A 23021-nucleotide genomic window follows, 5' to 3' on the forward strand; every position below is an offset into this window, starting at 1 on the left:
TCTTTTTGTTTTCTGGTGGTTATATTTCAACATCAGCATATTTTCTTGGCAGCATATAAAAAAAGAAAGGAAACAATGACTACATCGAAATATCAGTCTCTCTAAGCCATCTCTGTACAGTGTAGGTGTGACTGATGAGATGTACCACCTTTTATTCATTCCCTTCTGTATCAAAAGACACATTTTCACGACTTTGTAATTTTTGGACCTGGCCTCTTAGCGCCCCTGCCTTCCAAATAATTACAACTGTTTCAACAATGACCGAGTGAGAGACCAAATTTGGGTCAAAATAAACAAGAATGAGCCTCCCTTTACCTGTCCCAGGTAGAGAAAATAACAAGAAGAGCTAGAAAATAAACTCTGACTGATTTAATGTCCTTTCTGAGAGGTAAAAGTCTCTTTGTACAAGTCCCTTGTGGCCCATCATCAATTAGTGATCTATTATTTGTGTTTTTTTCTTCTTTTTTCATTTTTTAATTGAAGACGAGCTATATGATATATATTCTGTTCTGATATGCCTCAGTGTTGAAAGCTAAATGAGGCTTGCCTCAGAGCAGAGTATATAGTTTATTAAAAACATTAAAGACTGCTGGCATCCATTAAACCTTACTGGCCAATTGTAGAGCACTACAAAGGTATTAGGCTGTCAGTAGAGATGTCAGTATTCGGACTAGTGGAGTGGCGGTGAAAGTAGCCCATCCACCCTTATCTGTCTTGGCAAAAACCAGGGCCACCTCCAGAACAAAAGGTTATGGGATCAAGGCCAGTAACATCATCCCACATCATTGGTGAAAGGGTGAGGTCTACCAGAGATACAGACAAGCGAAAAGTGAGTGTGTCTGGAAGGCTAGTTCCTCTCCTGCACAAATACAGTCTCCTGTGGACACAGCCCTGCCTCCTGCAGCGTGATGTCATAGTCCAAGTGGGCGAGCTTCCTTCTGGGGAAGTTGGTGACGAGTTCGAAGCGTTCGTTAGGATAACCCTTAGACTGGACGTGTCTTACCAGGGCCTTAAAGAGAGAGTATAATTTGGAAGGTAGGGGAAAAAAAGATTTAAAAAAATGTTGCCATGTTTATTAGGCATTATAAACATGTACTACTGTTTATTTTACTTGAATATCAGCGATTTTGGGGTTCACTCACCAAAAGTTTTGCTTTAGAAGACAATGAAATTTGCTCTCTCTGTCCATCAGGGTAGCGGAGCATCAACCTGGCTTTGGGACCTATTAAAAACAAAACAGTTACTAAGATGATGCTGTCAGAACTGAAAAGCCACTATACTTAAAAATGCCAGAACACACTGGTCAAAAAGCATAAAAAACACACATCACATAGATAAACAATGGATTGATCTTTGAATTAACAGCTACGACTGTGTGCGCTTGCATTAAACTTGCATTCTATTTAATGGTCAGCAGAGGGCGACTCCTCCGACTCAGTCCTATAGCAGCCTTGTCACGCTCCGCTTTCACACTATTAAGCTGTCAGTAGAGACGTCAGTATACGGACTAGTGGAGTGGCGGTGAGGGTGGCAACGGGGGAAAATGCTCGGCTTGAGGTTTTATGACAGGACTTTACTAAACAATAGGTGACGTCACAGAAGCTACATTCATTGCTTTTTCTGTCTATGCTCCAGAACTACAACCACTAGAAGGTACCCGCACACAGATATTACACCAGACTGTAATTAGACAAGATGAGTGAAACCACTAACATACTTATCACTTGGGTCCCGCCAAGTAAAAACAACACACAACCACCACATTCTGCAAGGGATGTGACTGTAGAAACCGTCAGAAAATCTAGTGCTTAGCACCAGTCTTCACTGGTCATATATGGTACACATTTTGATAGAAATCTTCACACACACTCCAGCAATAAAACTAATGCTAAATCCAGCCAAAGGGACCAAATAGTACAGTAGGATTAAGGGTCTGTCTACATTCAACTGACTAGGACTGACTTCACGGCCATCATTGATCTAAAAGGAGTCAGTCCAGCAGCACCCACTTATGTGTTGGCATAAGTGGGCTCTTAAGACACCTTAAGGCTTTAATACCCTGAGCACGTTGAAAAAAGCTAATTTTTTGGATCCAAACTTGTGGTGTAACGCAGATGCACACTGAAAGCATTGCAGTTTGCAGAAAATTCGCCTGAAAAAAAAGTGACGTGAAAAAGATGACATTAACATCAAGCGATGATGATGATGGTCCTGATGTTTCTAAACACGAACATCATCAAATTCATCATGAGAAGACAGTAGTAGGGACAATTTCATGGTTTGATCAAGGAGCTGAAGCAGCACCACGACCGCTTCTGTAAATATCTCAGGATGTCAGCGGGACAGTTTGAGCTGTTTTTGAAAGAGTTGGAACCACAACTGAGGAGGAAGAGAAATAATTTCAGAGAGCTGATTGACCCGGAGCAGTGTCTAGCGCTGTGTCTGTGGCTAAACAGCATTATTTTACGATTTCCATATCATTGTATATTCAGTACTGATGCACTTTGAACTACAGTGCAGTAGTCTGTCTGGGCAGATCTGTTTATTTTTCCAAATGTGAACAAAAGTCACAAATTCATGCAGTGAAATAAGTTGACACTGAAGAATAGATGAGCCCTAAAATTAACTTTTAGTGCACAAAATATTCGGAAAGAGTTTGCACGTCCGCAAAGGCCTTTAGACTTTTGTTTTTTTAAAGCAAACTTGCTGCTCACCTTATTATGATTGCATCGAAAACAGACATATAGACACACACACACGCACACTCATGAAACCTAAAATACTTTTCATTTGTCGTACCATTGTCCTCAGGACAGTCCACATCACAGGTTGTGGTGGTGCTGATCTTCGAAGTTCCTGCGCTTTCAGGTAGTGGGGCGCAGTGATTCCCACCAGAGTCTGAATCAGGCTGGGGATGACGAGGCCCGGGAGCCGAGGGCTCCAGGTGGTTCTTTTTGCTCTCCTCTTTCTTGTGACTGTGGTTGTTTTCTTTGTACGGTGATTTTCTGTAGGAAGAAGTGGAGCTATCAGGATGAAGACGCTGCTGGGCTGCAGTGGCTGCAGAGGGGGTCGCAGTGTGTTTGCCGGTCGAACTTTTCTCTTCATGGGGTGCTGGCGTCTCGCTGTCTGAGCCGTCAACAGAGAAAGGCCCTTCGCTGTCAGAGAAAGGCTCTGCATCAGATTCATCGTCTGATCGAGGAGAATCGGGGGGTTCGGGGACATTTGAGGACTCGTAGTGGGTCTCTTGTAGAGAAGCTCGGATTGCTGCCTCCAACTGACTGTCTTCACTGGCATCGATTAAACTTTCCTAAAAGATAAAATAGTGTACAATTGTTTAAAAAAAGTAACAAAGATCTGAGTAAAGCAACACAAAGACTTTAAACAATATGGATGGCTGCGTGACACTGACAACATCAAATATCACAGCACTAAAATATGCTGATACTGATCATAGCATGACATTTATCCAAACCCTGAAGCTCTGATGCAAAATCCTAACAAACATCCCAGATGCCTCTGAAACTGATCAGAGGTGTGACTGAGGAAATTCCAACAGAGCCACAGCAGGAGCGAGGAGCTCTTATTAGAGCAAAAACATAGAGGGAATTAGAGGTGACACATGAGATGAGAGACCCACAGAGCGAGCTCGTTTGGCAGGAGGTGCGTGGCAGGATGGCCCGTCGAGCTGTCCGTGCTCTGCCAGGAAGCCAGTTGCCTGCTCCAGGAACGACGCCACATCCAGCTGGTTCCACTCCACCATTTTTTGACCTGATGTGAACATGGTTTGAACAGAACCGATCACCAAAAGCAGGAAATAATTAAGTATTTAATTATAAGAAAAGAGAGAGAGACGCACACATCAGTTTGGATCAACACTGCAGATTTACACAGTTTATTGTGACATAATAGCCAATTGTGTCGCTTTAGTATTGCTTTAATCCCATTTCTTGATATGAACACTGTTATTCAAGCTACTTGAAGACTACTGACATTTAAATTATTTTTCATAACACTATTAATGTCTTACAAAATGATGCATGCAGACATCATCTTCCTCTGCATTTATAATAAAAACTGCTTCTGTAAGCCTCTCAGAGTGAGAGCTGTACTTTAATCTTGCCAGTAAATCACATATTTGTTTGTTTTCTTGATCAGCTGGAAACAACTCAATGGTGTGAGTGTGTTCGTACATCAGCAAACCCTCATCATCAATCAGCCCTCCACAAACACTCACCTGTGCGTGGATCCAGGATCGAAATGTAGGGAAACTTGTTCAGCTTATAGAACTGGATGTATCTTTGTCCCTCTTCACTATCATGATATACCTGCAGAGGGAGAAAATGAACGATAGAATATAAACTGAACTTAAAGTGTGCCCACACTGCATAATGCAAAGACGGGTGGACTGCTTTGGAAAAGTACCTCCCTCCCCAACTCTCCATCATCCACCCATTTTCTTCCACTTGTCCAATTCAGAGTTACAGTCAGGCTCGAGCCTATCCCAGGTGGTGTACACCCTGGACAGGTAGCCAGTCTGCCATGGGACTAACACAGAGAGACTGACACACTCACATTCACACCTGCAGCCAATTTAGATTTACCAGTTAACCTAACATCCATGTCTTCTATGGACTGTGTGAGGAATTCAATTAAATTCTTTTCTATTTATATATCGCCAATTCACAGCAACAGTCGTCTGAAGACACTTTATTTTGTAAAGTAAAGATCCTACAGTTATTACAGTATATGACCCCTTATGAGCAAGTGCTTGGTGACAGTAGGAAGAAAAAAACTTCCTTTTAAAAGGAAGAACCCCTGCATTTATGTTTCATTTTAACATGAAAACTTTTCACCAAAAGGCTCAAGCTGGGACCATCTTGAGGCTAACAGCTGCACCACTGTGCTGCTCCTCTCCATAGCCCATTATTTTGAACTTTTACTCTCACTTTAAGCCCTTTAGAGCTAACAGGACCAGAGTTTTCTACTTTTTACTCAGGCACACCCCACTTCAGAAACAGAAAAGCATAGCCTCACTCACCAATACCAACCAACCTTTTACCTCTACGTGGAAAACTGCTTCTTTTTTTTTGTCTTTTGTTGTTTTTTACAGCTCTAAAAATACACTTTCCCATCTAGGGCTGCTCAATTAATCGAATTTTAATCACGATTACGATCTGGGCTTTCAACGATCATTAAAAATGACTGAGCCGATTATTAGCCCCTCCCTCATTTATCCGCGACACCTTAAAGGCCGGTCCGTGAAAATATTGTCGGGCATAAACCGTCCGTGGCGCAAAAAAGGTTGGAGACCACTGATTAAGAGGACCCGAGGGAAACTCGGAAAGCTAAGCAGAAGTTATTTGGAGAGTGACTGCTGTTGGTTGAAAAGAGAGTTTAAAAAAAAAAAAACTTCAGTGGTGTTGCACACTATTTTATATTATTTTTTAAAAGTCATTGTTAACCCTTTAAAGCCGGTCAGAGCAGCACGCTCCGTTTTGCGTAACTATTTTTAAATCCCTGTAGAACCTGAACCGTGTAAGCTAGCGCAATAATTTGTTTTGCATATGAAACCGGAGGAGTTGTACTTACATCTGATGCCATCAGCTTGTCCTCGGTCACGGTTTCGTTCCACATATAGCTTTGCAAAAATTGCATAAAAAGCGCTTGCAGGAACAAAAACATAATATTCCAGAAACACGCTTTGCCGTTCCTATCAGCTGTTCGTAACACTTCCCACAGTGAAATGATGCACCTGCTGTTTTCTTTGCAAATTTGCATCATAGGATTGTTTTTTGTTTTTCCTGCAGTACATAAAAATTGCTGTATCTCCAAAATAAAACTATGAAGACACTCAAAATAAATTTCCTGTGGTGGGAAACTATTTTTTGCAACTTTATTGTATTTAAAGTTTTGAGGGATAAACCTCTTAAATTTCTCCAAGTAGAAATATATGTAAACAAAACAAAAGCAATTTTCAATTTTTTTTGTAGTTTATTGCACTTTTTTGCAATTTATGTAATTACTATGGACTTAATGCATACATATTATTAAAATATGGGCTATAACAGTTGTATTGATGTATAGCAACTTGAAATGCTCCCACAAATGGCACTACAGCATGTAAAAAAAATAATATAAGCTCTGGTGGACTTGGTTCTATAGTAGGTCTTAAAGGGTTAAATAAATATCGTCAAATAATCGTGATCTCAATTTCAGTGAAAATAATCGTGATTATCATTTTTGCCATAATCGAGCAGCCCTATTCCCATCTTTGCTCAATGATGGCTAATTCACCTGATGGCAATTTTAAACACGAAACAGAATTTAAACACCTTTGATCATTGAGTACTGCATTTTCTAAAGACTATAATCCACATCTTACAATATGACATGCCAGCAGTTGTCTCGCCCCACCCACGAACGAGCCAGTCGTTTGCCATCTGCTATAAGCAGCATGTGACTGCAGTGACACCTACACACAGCAGACATGCATGATGGTCTCAACTGCTCGGAAGCAGGCACATCTGTTCGTTATTGTAGTGAACATGTAGGCTTGATGTACTTTTTGGCTTGGCTTGCTGTATTCATTGCAAGAATTAGGGTGGTATTTAAGTGCTCTGGTAGCATAAACCAGAGGTGTTGATTGTGGCACTGCTACACACTGAGCTGCAATTGAAGTTATACCATTGTTAAATTTTGTCCATACATGGGAAAAATATAACGTGCATCATAGAAGTATATCCTACAGGTTTAAAAAAGCATTTTATACCCTGTGTAGAACAAAAAACCCAAACTTTATAAATGCATGTCTTTGGTCTGTAGGAGCAAGTACCCAGAGGAAACCCGCACACACAAGGAGAACATACAAACTCCATGCAGAAAGGCCTGAGCTACCCAGTGGATTCAAAAGCAGGACCTTCTTGCTGTGAGATGATGGTGCTAACACCTAACTACCAAATTGTAGATGGATGGATGGACTAAATAAATTCCCTCACGAATAACGCCATGCATCACAGAAAACACCACACTGCGCTCTTAAAACCTCATACCTGCCAGAATATGAAGTGTTCTCTGATGATGGTCTTCACTGAATCATTACTCCACACATCTCTGTTCAGACACTGGCAGGCAAAGTCCTGAACATTTTGAATGTTGATCATTAGCCATTTGTTTTCCATCTGTCCGCAGTCTTTAGCCTATAAACGTAAAGAAAGACATATGGAATTAGAGGGAATTCACGATTTACAAAGACAAATATACTTTATGATGGAAATCATTAAGTCTGCAAGTTTTGATTTAAACGCAAAACATATCTTTTGCTTGGTGGAGAACAAATAATAAAATTAACTAAGAAAAAAGATTATTTACAATGAACTGAAACCTTAATTTCAACTGGAAATAGTTCAAAGACTACAAATCAAATGCTGAAAGCGAAAAATTCTGTTCTTCATTCTTGTGTGTGTCGTTATGTGTAATTCTGTGTGTACATGAAATTTTTATTGAATTTTTTTGTATGAATTCTGATGAAAAAAAATTAGGGGTGGGGTCGTGTTAACAATCCATTAAAAGACTTAGTGACTGTGACTCTGAATATTGTGGTAAATACTGTCAACATATAGAAAAGTTTATAAAGTTTTAAAATATGTCACATTTGACCTCTGACCTCTCCTTCAAGGTCAATAGAATGATCTGAAGGTCAAAGTGATAATAATTCTATATAGAGATATTTAAAACTATGGGGGTGTCCAAATTCATGGGGTGCACCCTCCTGAGGCCGCATTTGTAGGCCAATTGCGTCACAGCGACGTGACGAAGGCTGTCCAAATTCGTAGACTCCTCCGAATTTAGCCGACAAATGTGTCCTCCTTCTCTCCGAATTTGAAGGATGGGTTGGGTGTATTCATCGTCGCCCACAATATACCAGAATTCATAGCGCGGCCCAGCCAATTCCAGTTTTCAACAATGGCGGCCACTACTAAGTTTTTAATATTGTTCTTATTACTCTTTCTGGGTCACAAAACAAACTTTTAACATATTTTCAGGGGAGAATGTAGCTGTGTAAACTTCAAATATCTGCTCGCTTTATCAAGATATCACATATTTGCAAAAGTTGTCTGACGTGTTCGGAGACGTCTGTTATCCACCAGCTCGATAGCTAACTGGGAGCTAAGCCGCTAGGTCACTAGAGCCGCCGAGAACGGCAAACTCCCGGCACATCATTTTCAGAACACCACGGTCTTTCGCTACTCAGGTTAAAAATAATATAATATACTTAGATAACCTAAAAATGTTATTGTTTGGCTTTTTTCGGTGTTTTATTTGTTCATGAGTAAATCGGTTTGGCTGAAATTAAAGTTATTAGATTAGGTAAAATAAAACTTTATTAATTCCCCGGGTGGGTTCCTACTTGGTTTTCACACAGCTGAATAAACGTCAAACAGAAAACTGATTAAACAGACGTGTGAGATGGTCGAGAATTTACACCAGTGTCCTGTTATATTTTAGATAGCAAGGAGCAGACAGCTAAGTTAATTAGACTCCACAGAGACAGCGGTGTCGCAAATCTGAAGGCTAGACCGTCCAATTTCACAGCCGTTTACTTCCGGCCTACCCGACCTTCTGAGGACCCGGCCCACGTAGACTGCGAATGCCAGGTCCTCAGGAGGATGCAGCCCATGAATTTGGACACGACCTAGGTTTCTTACTGGTATATTTACAATGTAAAAAAAATAAAGGCAATGATCTTTTGGGATTCTCAACATCACATTACTTTGACCTCTGACCTCTTCTCCAAGGTCAAATAAAGTCGAACTTTTATCAAATCTAATTTTTCTTTGCAACTATGCTAAAAATTCTACTGTCTTTGTTTATATCGGCCTACATTTAGGAAATGATACTGGTACATATTCTAAATAATTATAAATATCTATTTTTGGCACCAACTCCCTAAGTCCCCTTAATGGTGGCATATTTTGGCCTAAAACCTGTATATATATCATCCAGCATTTCCCAGTGTTTCTTTAGGTGGGGGTCATGCTGTTTTGAAGTAACTGCCCCTTCAAAGCAGTCAAACTAGTGAGAAAAACATAGTGTGTCCTTTCCAGAAGATGAGAAAATTTCTGATTTTAAGCATTTGATGTTTCTTCCACTACAAACAGTCAAATTGGTGTTATGCCAAATCATTGCAATCTGCTTTTACACAAATTTTAGTCCTCCCAACTTTTTTGGGAACAGGTTTTTGCATTAGCGGTGTGCGATCACAAGCAAGGAAGCATGACATTGCAGGTTTTCACCATCTACCTACTCAGTCATCATCTAAAATTTGGCTGAAAGTTCACACAGGCTGAATAAAGGTGTGGGGTACAGTGTCCTGTGAGTGACTCCTCACCGTCTCAAAGCTGCCTTTGTGCATGAGCTCAATGGGAGGACGGAAAAGGTCTGCCAGGGTGCTCAGTTTCTTATCCACTGTTCCACCGTTACGCAGCTCCTGTTCCTGGCGGACTAGGAACAGAAAAACATTCATTCACTCATTACTGGAAGTTAAGATGCCACAACAGAAATATGAGACAGACTTTTAATGGTGATTGTTAGGAAACAGCACTACCACATTTTATTTGCTTTAACTTGTACATTTTGGAAAATACTCACTTGTTTCCGTCTGAAAGTCTCGGAAACCATCAAATATTGATCGAGCAGGTCTTCTTCGCTTTGGCACTGAATATATGTAATAAAAAAATAAATAAGTAAACAAATAAAAAAAATCATCATCATCTTTACAGACAGCTGGCAGTCTACATGAAGATTTCTTTGCCTTAAGCAGGACTGACAAATAAAAGCAACAACATACCTCCAAAAAGGGGTTCTGGTTCCACCAATATGTCCTGCTTCTGAGGAATTGGAGCCCGCACTTCACTGAGGAAGGCATGAAGGCAACATATACAGAGTTATTTATGTAGACAAGCAATCAGCTGTAAAAGATCTGTAATCATATTACAAACAATCAACATTTAGTATGATAAGGAAGCAATGAAACGAATGCTATTTTTCGTCTCATGTCAGCTTGTGGTAAACACAGATTCTAAGCTTGGATAAACAATCAGCAGAAAATTTGAGAAGTTTCCATTTTTGAAATAAAACATGACCAAAACAGACAAACTAACTCTGTGGGTTTTGTTTTACTTTTGTCTGACCTAGGCTTGTGGAGAAAAGTCACAGCTTACTCTGTAGAGGGCGCTCTGCTGCTTGACGCTGCAGAACTGGAGCTGGTGCTGGGCTCCTCTGCAATCCCGCCTCCATCTAGGAACATGGTCACTGCCATCTCCAGGTTGTTGTTGCATGCTTCCAGCATATGTTTTCCTACGCTCTCTGTGGCCCCTGGAAGAGAGTTAGATATGTAGGCACTAACCATGAGCACAATGCGTTCACAAATGTTTACAGATTAACAAATAACATTGAGAATTTCATAGTGGCACATTGTATTTCAGAGCCAAATATCAGCTGACCGATATTTTCAACCAGCAGCTATAAGGTATTTGCTAATATATCCGTATTGGAAATCTCATAGATGCTGATAAATAAAAATGAATAAAGTCAAAATGAACAAAATGCACTTCCACCGTGTTATGAGTGTTGATGTTGCATAGTTTTCCCACTAGAGGGCACTCTGCTTTTTTTCTGATGGCAACTTAATTTTGAATCACCGCAAACAACAACCTGCTAATCTAAGCAGAGATGGGCAGAGTACAAGGAGCAATCTACCACTTCTCATGACAATAAAAGTTTATTTTTAAAATGCATCGTCATATTATCTTAGCCCCCATCTTAGTGGCTGGGGTCTTTCTGTGTGGAGTTTGCATGTTCTCCCCGTGTTTGCGTGGGTTCCCGCCGGGTACTCTGGCTTCCTCCAACCGTTCAAAGACATGCAGCTTGTGGGGATAGGTTAATTGGATAATCCCAATTGCCACTAGCTGTGAATGTGCGAGTGAGTGTGAGTGCGAATGGTTGTCTGTCCCTGTGTGTTAGGCCTGCGACAGACTGGTGACCTGTCCAGGGTGTACCCCGCCTCTCGCCCTATGACAGCTGGGATAGGCTCCAGCGCCCCCCGTGACCCTGAAAAGGATAAGCTGAAGCGAATGGGTGGATGGATATTATCTTAGTAGGGAATCATAAATAACCACACATCACAAATATTTTTTTGTTTTGACTGCCTAAACAAAACAAAATATTGGCTGAAAATCAAATATTGGTATCTGTGCTAAAAAAAAAAACAACAACTTTATTGGCCAGGTCCTAATTACATTAGTGTGATAAAACATTTAAAAAAAAAAATTTTTTTTCTATAAAAGACTGTCAAGCAAACCAACACTGTCACTAAAAACTGCATTAATGTTGCCATAAGTCTGCTTTTGGTCTGCGAATAATTGGGGTCAAGTTGTTAACTAAATGCAGTCTATTTTGGTTAATGCAGCAATTACCTGTGACAATTTGTTGAAAATCACATATCTGTTGCTGTGTATATACACAGAAATGAACATTTAACAGTTACACTCAGCAACCTTCCTGTTCATAATTCAACTTTAATTGAATTTATTAATATATCACAAAAACAGTTGCCTCAAAGTGCTTCATACTGTAAGATAGACCCTACAACAATGCATACAGAGAAAAACCCAACAATCATATGACACCCTATGAGCAAGCACTTTGGCGACAGTGGGAAAGAAAAACTCCCTTTTAACAGGAAGAAACCTCCAGCAGAACCAGGCGGCCATCTGCTGCAACCAGTTGGGGTGAGAAATATTACCAGAATACAACCAGTGATCAGCCAGTTCAGTCCTCCTCGAGCTGTGCTGACGACTCATTCAGACCGATGGCAACATGTTAGCAATCGGTCTACGAGAATAAATTAGACGCAATTATTCATAAACTTCCAACAATCTCTCTGAAGCTGACTGCAGTCAGTCCAGGTGAGACTGTTACTGTTTGCAAAAAAGTTACCACCTATCAGGCAACCCGTGCAATCACCAATGCCATAAACATTTAGTTAGCACAAGTTGTGGTCACAGATTAGAAAAATATGAAATACAGCCATTATTTTTATATACAAGGAAGCCGCTGTCCTATTTTTACTCATTTGAGTTAGCCATTAGCTGTGAATTAGGTAGTTGCTTTGTCAAGCTAAGTGTCACCAGTGTTAGATAGTTTTTCAGTTCAGTTGATTTAGTTTAATTTTGCTTGGCTAATGTTATCTCGGGATGATGGTGCATTAGATCAGCCCCCTTGTTTGCAGTATTCCCAGGGTATTTAAACTTGTTTAATACAATATCAATATTTAGCGTCCCTGTATTCACACAACATCACTACACAAAATATCATCATACTTCGCTCTATCAATTTTTCCTTAATCCCTACTTGCTATATTACAATGCTCATGTTTTTCTGAGAGTGGTATATCACAGTCTAGGTATCCATCTTCTACTTGTGAGGTCACATAAGGCTAGAGCCTATCCCAAGTTTCATAGAAAGGCAGGGCACACTGGACATGTTCCCAGTCCATCACATTCACACCTAGCGCTAATTTAGTATCACCATTAAACAAGCATGTCTTTGAACTATTAGAGGAAGCTGGAGTACCAAGGATGGATTCCAAAGCGGTACTAACCAATGCACCAAGGTGTCACCAGCATCACATCAAACTCGTGACAGTGAACCTTTTGTCCGCTTTTTTTTTCTATTACACTGGATCAAGTCTTTTTTCTGCTTTATGCAAACCTCACCAATAATTTCACAACACTGTCAGCAGTATGAATAAAATCATATAACTGGGTGAAAGCAAAGCACAGAGGGTGGCAAACAGCAACACTGACCTCATTAAAAATTCTTAAATGTTCAAACTTCTGTCTTATGCTATAACTGTTCCACATAAGGCCCAAAGTAAAGTTATAACCAGCTCACTAAACATTATGAGTACATACACACGTGTTTTATTCACTCAAGGGATTAAATGCCATTTATTATCATGTGACAACATAGTCTAGTAGTACTTGGTAACCTTGGAATATCTTAGTATTTGATTACTTGTTTTTCCGTATATGTGGTCACAGAAGCAACCACATGTCACTTTGACAATGGACACATTTATTTTACCTTTTATATTTATTTTGATTTTAAATGGGAAAAAATGCTTTACTTGTTTTAGTGAGTTTCCCCAACTTTTAGGACAAACAAAGCACATCTTAAACTAACGCTTTATCACTATAGTGAAATGAGTTAACGCCAAACAACCGCATGACAGTTCAGTTTCAGTTCAGAAAAGGTTTAGTGGGCGGAAATGCTCCGCATATACAACGCGATGTTTGGTAAATAAACGGAAATGTGCGAAAAAACCTGAACAATGCAAAAAGCCTTAACGACACACATGGCGGCAGTCCACAACGTCGTGACAGTGATTTGGACACTCCACATCTGAATGAACCTGATTTATAAGCGGAGTGCCGCGGGGCGACGATGAAATTCTGGTCTGCACTGCGCATGTCCGTATAAAGTAGCAGCCTCTTAACAGAGTCTCCCTCTTCTTTGCCGCTTAATAACTTAAAAAACACCGTCCACTGTGTCAAAGTGCTGATAAACTATAGATAATGTCTGCGATGACACTCGGAGTCCTCAGGTTGTGACCAATAAATAGTGTCTGGGGCCACAGTCAGAGGCATAGTGACAGCAACAACATGAAGTCTGGCTGGTGGTGATGAAGAAGGGAAATGTTGAACAGCCGACCTCCATTCCACATTATCGAGCAACACGCCACGCAAAAAAAGAGCATACAAACCGCTCTAGGTTAGCGAGATTGTGTCTTTAACGAGCACTAATAAGAAAAACAGACATTTTTAAGTGATGATTAAAAATAAGTTTCAAAGCTGGCGGCTTTAAGGTTCATTTTCCGAGTCTTTCACTTGAGTTTAGCTGATAACTGCCTGTGCTTTTTCCCCTCTGCAAACCACTGGCAGCGCAGGAGCAAGAGCAACACTTAACGCCCGTTTTCTCATCTGCGCACGGATTTCAAGATTTACCCGGCGAGGGAAGTGTTCCTATATGAGCACAAAAATCCACTGAGTGAAATAAACGCTAATTAAAATGTTATTTTTACCTGTTATTGCTGTGAATTGTTGTATTAACCCGTTCACCCCCGGAGCTGAGGTATCTCCGAGCGCCGCCATCTTACCGCCACAAACAACAACATAGATGAGGCGCATGCGCAAAGTCGTAATTTTTCCCCTGCCCGGCGCGACGCGGACCCCATGCGTAACAATAGTGCTGCATTCTGGGTCATGTAGTTTTAATGATCTAAAGTCAATTACCGTTGATGGCTTTATGTAAAAAATACGTGTTGGAATTTTATACAGTTTTTTTTACATTATATTATATTATATTATATTATATTATATTATATTATATTATATTATATTATATTATATTATATGCCCTTTTACATTAGAATCAGAATCAGAATCAGAATGGGTTTATTGCCAGATGTTGAGGTTTACAACATTAGGAAATTGCTGCGGTGCTTCAGTGCAGACAATAAGAATTAAAGTGCTATGTAGAAAGAAAGATATGTGCATGAGATATACATGAGATATATACATGAGAATAAGAATTATGAGTGCTACGTAGAAAGATATATACATGAGTGCAGGTGGTGATCAGTGCCAAACATGAAATGATGCAGTGACACAGCGTAGGGTCATGTGTTAGTGGCGGGGACAATCATGTGGTTATTGTTCATGTGTCCAACAGCAGAGGGGAAGAAACTGTTCTTGTGGCAAGAGGTTCTGGTGCGAATGGACCGGAGCCTCCTGCCTGAGGGGAGCAGGTCAAACAGACTGTGTCCAGGGTGAGAAGGGTCAGCTGAGATCCGGGCTGCACGCCGCAGTGTCCTGGAGGTGTACAGGTCCTGCAGAGATGGGAGTCTGCAGCCAATCACCTTCTCAGCAGAGCGCACAACACGCTGCAGTCTCTGTTTGTCCCTGATAGTGGCTCCAGCGTACCACACGGTGATGGAGGAGGTGAGGATGGACTCGATGATTGCAGTGTAGAATTGCATTAGTAATAAAAGTTAATAAAATTTATCTTTATTTTCCTGCTGTTTTGCTAAAAATATAAACTTTTCTTTAATTCATATTCAGAAACTGAGTTACATTTTCTGTGCTCTAGACACAGAGTTATTCATATGATAATGTTGTGTGTAGACGGCTATATTTCATAATTCATAATTTACCTGGTCATAATTCAGTAAACATATCTACACTCATCTACACTCACCAGTCACTTCATTATGTACACCTGTTCAACTGCTTGTCAATGCAAATACCAAAATCAGCCAATAGCAGTACCATAGCAGCAACTCAGCATATTTAGACATGTAGACAAAGTCAAGATTACCTGCTGAAGATTAAACCAGCCATCAGAATGGGGAAGAAATGGGATAGTTGTTGGTGCTAGACAGGCCGGTCTGAATATTTAAGAAGGTGCTGATCTGCTAGGATTTTCCTACATAACCATCTCTAGGGTTAATAAACAATACGTCAAACCTTAAAGCAGATGAGCCACAGCAGCAGAAGACCACACCGGGTGCCACTACTGTCAGATAAGAGTTCGTACGGGCAAATTGAACAATAGAAGACTAGAGCTTAGATCACCTCATATTGGTTTCTTGAATATGACAATAAATTCACTCTGTTCAAACTGCGTACACAGTCACCAAATCTCAATCCAATAGAGCACCTTTGAAATGTGGTGGAAGTAGAGATTTACATCATGGATGTGCAGGTGACAAATCTGCAGCAACTGTGTGATGCTGTCATGTCAATATGGACCAAAATTTCTAAAGGATGTTTTGAGCATCATGTTGAATCTGAATCACAAATAACTAAGGCAGATCTGAAAGAAAACAGGGAACTAACAAGGTGTATCTTAAGGTGTAACTAATGAAATGGCAGGTGAGTGTATCTAGATTTTCAAGGAATTAAGTTTGTTTAAAGTCAAAGTCCATTAACTTTAACTTAAAAGAAATTCATTATGCTTTTCCTTATTGTCAGATACATACATAATGCATGCAAAAAGACAAATACTGCTAATAACCATGGCCAACGTTTCGTATGCAAAAGCAGTCCCTTTATATATTTTCCTGTTCTTGAGTCTCTATGATGACTCACGATTGATGTCCCCTAAAATGTGAGCATAGCAAGCCCCACCCACCTGTGATTTAAACCGTCTGTTTGCTGGGGGCAGCCAATAGGACGAGTTCTAATACACAGGAGACCCAAAGTTTGGCTTAAATGGCCATGCAGCTAAAACAGCTTGTTTCAGACAGATGATGAGCTGCGGGGTTTCATAGTGTGTTGTTATTGTTTTGGCTGTTAATGTAGCAAATCTAATTTATTAAGCAGCTGTCATAATAAAGGATCCTTTAATACCCAGGTACATAATCATTTGACGGTGAATCAAGTTTCACACTGTGCTTTATGAGACTCTTTATCTTTGAAATTAAAACTAAACAAACCCGCTTCTTAAGTAGTGTCATTTTATTGTTATTTGCTTCATACATTCAGTTTGAAAACGGCATCAACCAAGCCCAAAACCTGAAGACTCAGTCCTAACAACAAGGAGCAAACAGCAATCTGAACAGCTGCTCCCTCAGTGACCAGTCAGAGTCATGTCATCTTAAGTATCTCGCACAAATCTGTTGTGCTGCCGGGTGAAAACAAAACAAGAGGAAAAAGAATGTCACTTTACAAAGGGAAGGTGATGGTGGAACTGACTTTCTACATCATGGCATGTCCAAACTCTATTTACAAATACACAACGTGATACTTTCAACCCCACTGGCCAGTTTCAGTCAAGCTGAATATAAAAATAACATTACATTCATTTCAATTAAGCAAGAACGTCAGTGCTGATAGTCTGATAATTGTTCTACTGTTAATTTATGCTCACGATCACAAGCAACTGGATTTAAAAAGGCTGTGATCATAAGCATAATAAACAGCTGTTCTACGATAGAAACCAACATTTCAGCGTGGGTTTTAGGCTACAGTGGGAGATTTAAATGCCAACTCAGGGTACTTTTAACGATTCAAAGGTTTCCAATGAATCCAAATAAAATCAGGTTATAATTATGAGTGCAAAGGGAGCACTTCGTTTAGCACTTCTCATTTAATGCACATAAATTTGATGCTTCTCTACTGTAATCATGTGTGAACTTAAAAGCCCTGAGGTGGGGAGTTCATATTTCATATAAAAGATGCATCGCATTTTAATTGTACCAGGGATAAAACCAAGTGCACTCAAGCATATACAGGAGTACTATATACAAGAGACCCAAAGAGTAATCTATTAACTTTGGTTCCAGGCAGTCATTGTATTTTTTGATCTGAGAAAATCCTGTATTAAATGTTGTCAATAAATACACAGAAATTCTTTTTTTTTTGGAAGCCATCCTAAATGCCAAATGAATCAATGCAGTGTCTTCACACATCTGCTGAATGTAGTTTAGTAGTTTATAAAGACTGTCTGTACCAGCAGCATTAATAGTCTATCTTACATTAGTTATCATGAGATCAAACCAGCCAGTAGAATGTAAATGAAGGAAAAATCTACATTTAGATTTTATCGGTTCAAATAAACTTTATGAGCATTTTTTTTAGCCAAAGAAATCACCAAGCTTTAATCTATGAAGTATTACAGCCACATTATGAAAAAAATATTATCAATCATTTTGAGAAAAACAGTCAAAATGTGGAGGTTACAGTTGTTTCCAGACAAACTATCATGGTTTTTATACCCCCTGCGTTAGTAAAATCGAGTAACAAGGAAGGAAATGATTTCTTTTAAGGACGTTGAAAAGTTTATACAGAAACACACAAACTCAGAAGAGCTGATTTGTACAACACGAAATGACCGGCAGTGGACAGATGTGAGGTTACCAGTGGTTACACTCTCGTCCAATAAAGAGGATGTATGTTTGATCACAATTTGTTTCACTAACTCATGTAAACAAGGCATTTTTTAAAGGGTAGTGCAACCGTGGCAGTTGGTCTCAAAACAACAACGGTAATCTCCACATTTCGCCTTTAATCTCGAAATGTCATCTTTATTCTCAAAATGAGCAACAACGTTTTTGTTTTTTCTCAATGTGGCCCTAATACGCTGTCATAGTAATCAGTGATGCATTCAAGGCTAAAAAAATAAAAATAAACTAAAAAAGTGACGGCACCACCGATTACAAAACCATCATTGTGGACACATTAATTGTTCTTACATTCTCATGAGTTTTATTTTACTGCAGAGGTCACTCTTGTTAATCAGCAAATGGATCTATAAGCTGTAAAATCTCTGAACAAGGAACAGACAAGGCTGCTGGACATCAAAAAATAAAAATAAAAATCCCCCTTCTGTCAGTAATAGAACCAGTTTATTAAAATGGTAAATCAAGCCGTAAAGGATCCGCTTTCCTTAAAAAGGACTGATGAAACTGCACCTTTACTGCGCTGCTCTGAGTCAGCATGATGTCATTATGGCACAGTGAGCTTCGTTTTAGAGGCTTCTCAAACTGTCACAGTTGGTACTAAGTGTGGAACAGTTTTGAGGCCGAATGCAATGGTGAGCTATATCCCAAGGTTTAACATAAGCAGCTTCTATTATGTTATAGACGTTCCCTTTAATGCTGAATTGTTCTTTTACTTAATGTCTCAACCCCCCCCCCAAAAAAAACCCCAGCCTTTCTCCGCCCAAATGAAAGAAGTAAACTCACAAAATCCCTTAAATATACAACAATGCCTCCAATGTTAAGAATTCCTCTGCTATAATAACAGTGAAACTTCAATAGTGTGATAAATAAGACTGATTTCATAATTTCCTCCACTTCATGAATGAAAACGGCACATCCCAAATGCAAAACAACACAAGGGGGGAAAAGGGTGCAGAGGAAAAAAAATGTGGAAATGAGTGTATGGTAGTTTTTCATTTTCACAGGTCCACCTTAATAAATAAAAGCTTCCACACAAAAGTACAGATTCAAGGTTTGAATGAGTGCATACATGCATACATGTATGTTGAGTGAGCAGTGGGTGTGCTATATGTTGGAATGTGTGACGCAGCTATATAATCGAGTGAGGCCAATGTGATTCCAAAGGTTGTTGTTTGTGTAGGCAGGACAGGCAGGGAGGTGAGGGAGAACACTGTGAAGCTGGCAGGTAAATCGTACGCTGCAGCTTAGAAGCGGATAAAGGTGGCGTCGATCTGGCGTACGCTGGGCAGTGCCAGCATGATCTTTCGCCGGTACTGTGGATCCTTCTGTAGAGGGTTTCTTTCAAGGTAGACTGTCTCCAGAGAAGTGGCGTTCTTCAACTCATCAAGGTCAGACCAGTTATCTATCTGATTATCGTTCATCTGAGGAGATATTACAAAACAACAAGAGCAGTGAGGGTGCACCATCAGTTTAACTCATAACAATATAAGAACTACACTTTGAAACTTTTTGTACTGACCCACTGTTTAAAGAGCAACACACTGAACGTAGCAACAAAAATTGACTTTTAAGAAAGTTTCATTTTAAATGTGCTGCTCAACAAAAAAATTATGCGATACAAATACACGAGTACTTCAACTAATTATGTCTTACTTTGAATTTTCTGTCATTTATTTTGTCATTTTTGCTCTCTGTCCAACCAGCCCTCTGGATGTCCGCCTTCATTACATCCACCCACCCTGCCTCCACGCTCTTCTTCACCTCTCTGCGCACTGTTGTTTTGAATAACTGACCCAGGGGAATTAAACCCATCCACCTTCACTGCCTCTACTCCTTGCATCTTCACTTTTCTACCCATCTCCCAGGTGTCTCATTCCTCTTTTCTTCAGCGCATACCTCCACCTCAGCAGGATCTCTTCTATCGGTTCTCTACCCACAATGTCAACATTTTTATTAACAAGCAAAGGTGTAATTAATTATTTGATGATGGTTGTCTTTTAATGCATGCCGACGTTAAATTTTGTTAATGTTCTAAGAAACTTTTCTTCTTCTGTCAAACTGTCAGCAGTGAAAAATGGGCTGTCTGTACTGAGGCTGTACATTAAATAACATGTCAAACAAACTATTTGTACCCAGAACTCCTGCAGCTCCGTCAGGTGGCTGATGTTTTCTATTTTCTTTACTCGATTGGCTGCGATGTCGAGGGTGGTGAGTTTTTTCTGTTCGGAAAAACAAACATTGCTGTTACATGTTTGCACAATTCAACAGTATGGAACCCCATTTTCTTTTAGGTGTCTTGGAAATGTGTGCCTTAAAGCTTATAACTCACGTTGTTTTCTAACCCCTCAATGATCTCAACGCCGTTGTGGCTCAGATAGAGCTCCTTCAGGTTGATGAGGTTCTGAAGCCCCTCAATTTTCGTAATCCGGTTGCTCTGCAAGTAAATGCAAACCCAATGATTATTGGTTGCCTGGAGCGTGTGCAACTGTAATCAAGTGATGAATATGCGTGATGATACCTGGATGCTTAAAACAGTCAGGTTGTGTAAAGCGTCCAGATTCTGAAGCCTTGTTATTTTATTAGTGCCAAGAAACAAACTTTGCAAAGATGTAAGTGAATCCAGGTTTTCAATGACCTGTGAACACAACAACATTGAGGCAACACTTTAAAATCACATCACAACTTACATTTTCCAACAAATCTTCATTTATATTTTGCAAACAAAACCCATTATTTACATAAGGAGTTCAAAACAATTTCTCAGTGCAGCACAGTCCCTTCGTATCTCACCCTAATGCGATTGGAGCCGAGCTCCAGCATCTCCAGACCTGTGAGGTGCTCCAGATTCGCAATGCTGCTAATTTTGTTGTGAAGCAGAAAAAGTTTCTTCAGCCGAGTCAACTGCTCCAAACCCTCCACCTTCCTCAAAACGTTAAATGACATGTCAAGCTGCCTGTGGGTTGGCAAAACAACAGTCCCTCTCAGAATAAATATACCTTGATATCTTAGACTTTTGTTTAGGCTTACGTAAGAATCACAGTTTTGTCACACTTACTCCAACTCTGTGAGGTTGTGCAGGTTCTCCAGTTTGCGGATCTGATTGTCATAGAAATCTAGTTCTCGCAGGGCACTCAAACTGTCGAGGTTTTCTATCTTTTTTATGAGGTTCTGCCGTAAGGAGAGTGTCTGCGTGAAGAGAGGAGAGGCAAAAATAACAGAGGATACCATCAAGAGCAGAATTAAAGTGCATGTGACAGGTCCTTATTTTAGAGATTAATATTTTTTTTAAAAATGCAGATGAAACCAAAATGCTAATAAAACACCTCAGACGCCAATGACACTGCTGCCAACAGGATCACCTAAATAATTCTTACTTTAGCCTTCTGTAGCACCTCCAGTCCTTCAATCTTTCCAATACGACAGTGAACAAGATCGACATCCTAGAAAGAAATATAGACACCATAAGAGATCACGCAGTCTATGGTTACTAGCCATTATGGTACAGCACCTGTATACAGATTTACACACAGAAGTTTGTAAATCCCAAAAATCACTGTTAATATGAACTCTAACACTATAATCTTCACTTTCTTAAACTCCAAACAAAACAAGTCATCAGAGATGAAAGGCAAGTTCTTCAAAACTTAAACTGACCTCTTCCTCAGGGTCCAAAGTTATGGTGTCCATGTCAACAGGAGACTCTTCTTTACCTTTAATATGAGCAAGAATGAATGAAATTAAATTAAAGCATCCACTGCAATCACAAACATATTGTCACATAAAGATTTTATCTAAGAAAGTTTTTGTGAGAAAATAACACAAGCAGCATGCCTAATTTGTAAACTAAAACACATTTATTGGCTGGGTAGGAGGTGATGATGACCTACTTGTAGCAGTGGGCTGATTAGGGTCCACATCGCCATTGATGCTCTTCCTCCTGGTTTCATCATCACCAGACTCCTCAGACTCTCCCCTCCGGTCCACTACAATACGCAAACAGAAGAGAGCCTCAAAACCTCAACAAAGATTCACAGCTTCCGACTGGTTACACACACACATTTGGATGATGCCAAGCCCAGGTTTATCTGGAGCAGCCACCCTCTGTCTCCACTATCACAAGATCGTGATAGTGCACATTTCTGTGCTCTGCAACGCGCTCAAATTGTGGAAAAATGCGTGGAAAAATGTGAAAGCACTACAACGGATTTTATCTATTAGTATTATATGTTGCGGGATGTGTCCCAGCTTTATTTTCATTTTTTTTAAATCAGTTTGAACGCGCGTTACCTACTGAACACACACATTGCTAAGCACGTTAGCCAGCTAGGTTGCTGACTGTATCACAGCTAGCAGCTTTTACGAGCTGAATCTGAAACATGTTACATGGACGGGGAAACAAATAAACGTCTATGACTATGGGGTACTCAACATACCCTGAAACGCCGCAGTAGATGGCCTTTATAAAGATAGCATGAACTGACGTTAAATTAATATCGTCAGCTAGCGTCTTGTTATTAGCCTGTTAGCTAGCAAAGCAAGGATGAAGGTTTGGTTAGTCACAAGAGAAAAACATCAAGGAGCGTGCTCAGATGAAAAAAGACTCTTTTATCCAAATTTCCGCCAGGCTACCAAGCTATATCGATCACAACACGGCTGCACCATTGAAAATTTGGCTACTCACCTTCCATTTCTTGAAGCTCTCCAACAGACAGGGAAGCCATGTTTCCTGTAAACACTCCTGACAACCGCGCAGCCAATCCAGTGGAGGCATACACTGACATCAGCCACATGGGGGCGCTGAAGGCCGCTGGAAACGAGCATCAACAAATTATACGGTAAGGTTTATATAACTCAGGACATAAATGTAACACTACTAGTTGACAAAAGAGTACCGTTGTTGAACTTGCATTATTCAGTTTAAAATTTCAAATGCAAGCTGTTTTTATTTCCTCTCTTATTCTGTAACTTATTGGATTTCACACGGTACACCTGAATA

General features: G+C 40.0%; 2 protein-coding genes across 2 annotated transcripts; both read right to left on the reverse strand.

The window, feature by feature from the left end:
• Positions 1-2: 2 nt before the first annotated feature.
• On the reverse strand, positions 3-14256 carry ubxn7 (UBX domain protein 7). Its single transcript, XM_004542677.3, has 11 exons — positions 14144-14256; positions 10221-10374; positions 9848-9912; positions 9649-9714; positions 9389-9501; positions 7050-7196; positions 4235-4325; positions 3638-3768; positions 2800-3307; positions 1143-1222; positions 3-1009 (listed from the first exon to the last, which is right to left on the reverse strand). The coding sequence occupies exons 1-11, from the start codon at positions 14247-14249 to the stop codon at positions 848-850; spliced, it is 1623 nt and encodes a 540-aa protein (XP_004542734.2). The 5' UTR covers positions 14250-14256; the 3' UTR covers positions 3-847.
• A 2306-nt stretch (positions 14257-16562) lies between these two features.
• ppp1r7 (protein phosphatase 1, regulatory (inhibitor) subunit 7) lies at positions 16563-22850 on the reverse strand. Its single transcript, XM_004542676.5, has 10 exons — positions 22707-22850; positions 21913-22008; positions 21680-21735; positions 21400-21465; positions 21081-21211; positions 20816-20978; positions 20544-20660; positions 20355-20459; positions 20158-20244; positions 16563-19446 (listed from the first exon to the last, which is right to left on the reverse strand). Exons 1-10 carry the CDS (start codon positions 22813-22815, stop codon positions 19270-19272), a joined length of 1107 nt encoding a protein of 368 aa, XP_004542733.2. The 5' UTR covers positions 22816-22850; the 3' UTR covers positions 16563-19269.
• Positions 22851-23021: the final 171 nt, after the last annotated feature.

This window comes from Maylandia zebra, linkage group LG18 (genome assembly GCF_041146795.1).
Source record: "Maylandia zebra isolate NMK-2024a linkage group LG18, Mzebra_GT3a, whole genome shotgun sequence".
Taxonomy (NCBI): domain Eukaryota; kingdom Metazoa; phylum Chordata; class Actinopteri; order Cichliformes; family Cichlidae; genus Maylandia; species Maylandia zebra.

Excerpts from the sequence above, each read along its gene's own strand:
- ubxn7 (XM_004542677.3), bottom strand. The coding sequence starts at position 14,249 with ATGCGCCTCATCTATGTTGTTGTTTGTGGCGGTAAGATGGCGGCGCTC. Across the intron at positions 3,769-4,234 it reads GATCCTGGATCCACGCACAG|GTCAAAAAATGGTGGAGTGG; the intron begins GTGAGTGTTTGT and ends TGTTCACATCAG. Across the intron at positions 3,308-3,637 it reads CTGCCAAACGAGCTCGCTCT|GAAAGTTTAATCGATGCCAG; the intron begins GTGGGTCTCTCA and ends TTTATCTTTTAG.
- ppp1r7 (XM_004542676.5), bottom strand. The coding sequence starts at position 22,815 with ATGTGGCTGATGTCAGTGTATGCCTCCACTGGATTGGCTGCGCGGTTG. Across the intron at positions 21,736-21,912 it reads TAATCAGCCCACTGCTACAA|GTAAAGAAGAGTCTCCTGTT; the intron begins GTAGGTCATCAT and ends CTCATATTAAAG. Across the intron at positions 20,661-20,815 it reads TCGGCTCCAATCGCATTAGG|GTCATTGAAAACCTGGATTC; the intron begins GTGAGATACGAA and ends TTGTGTTCACAG.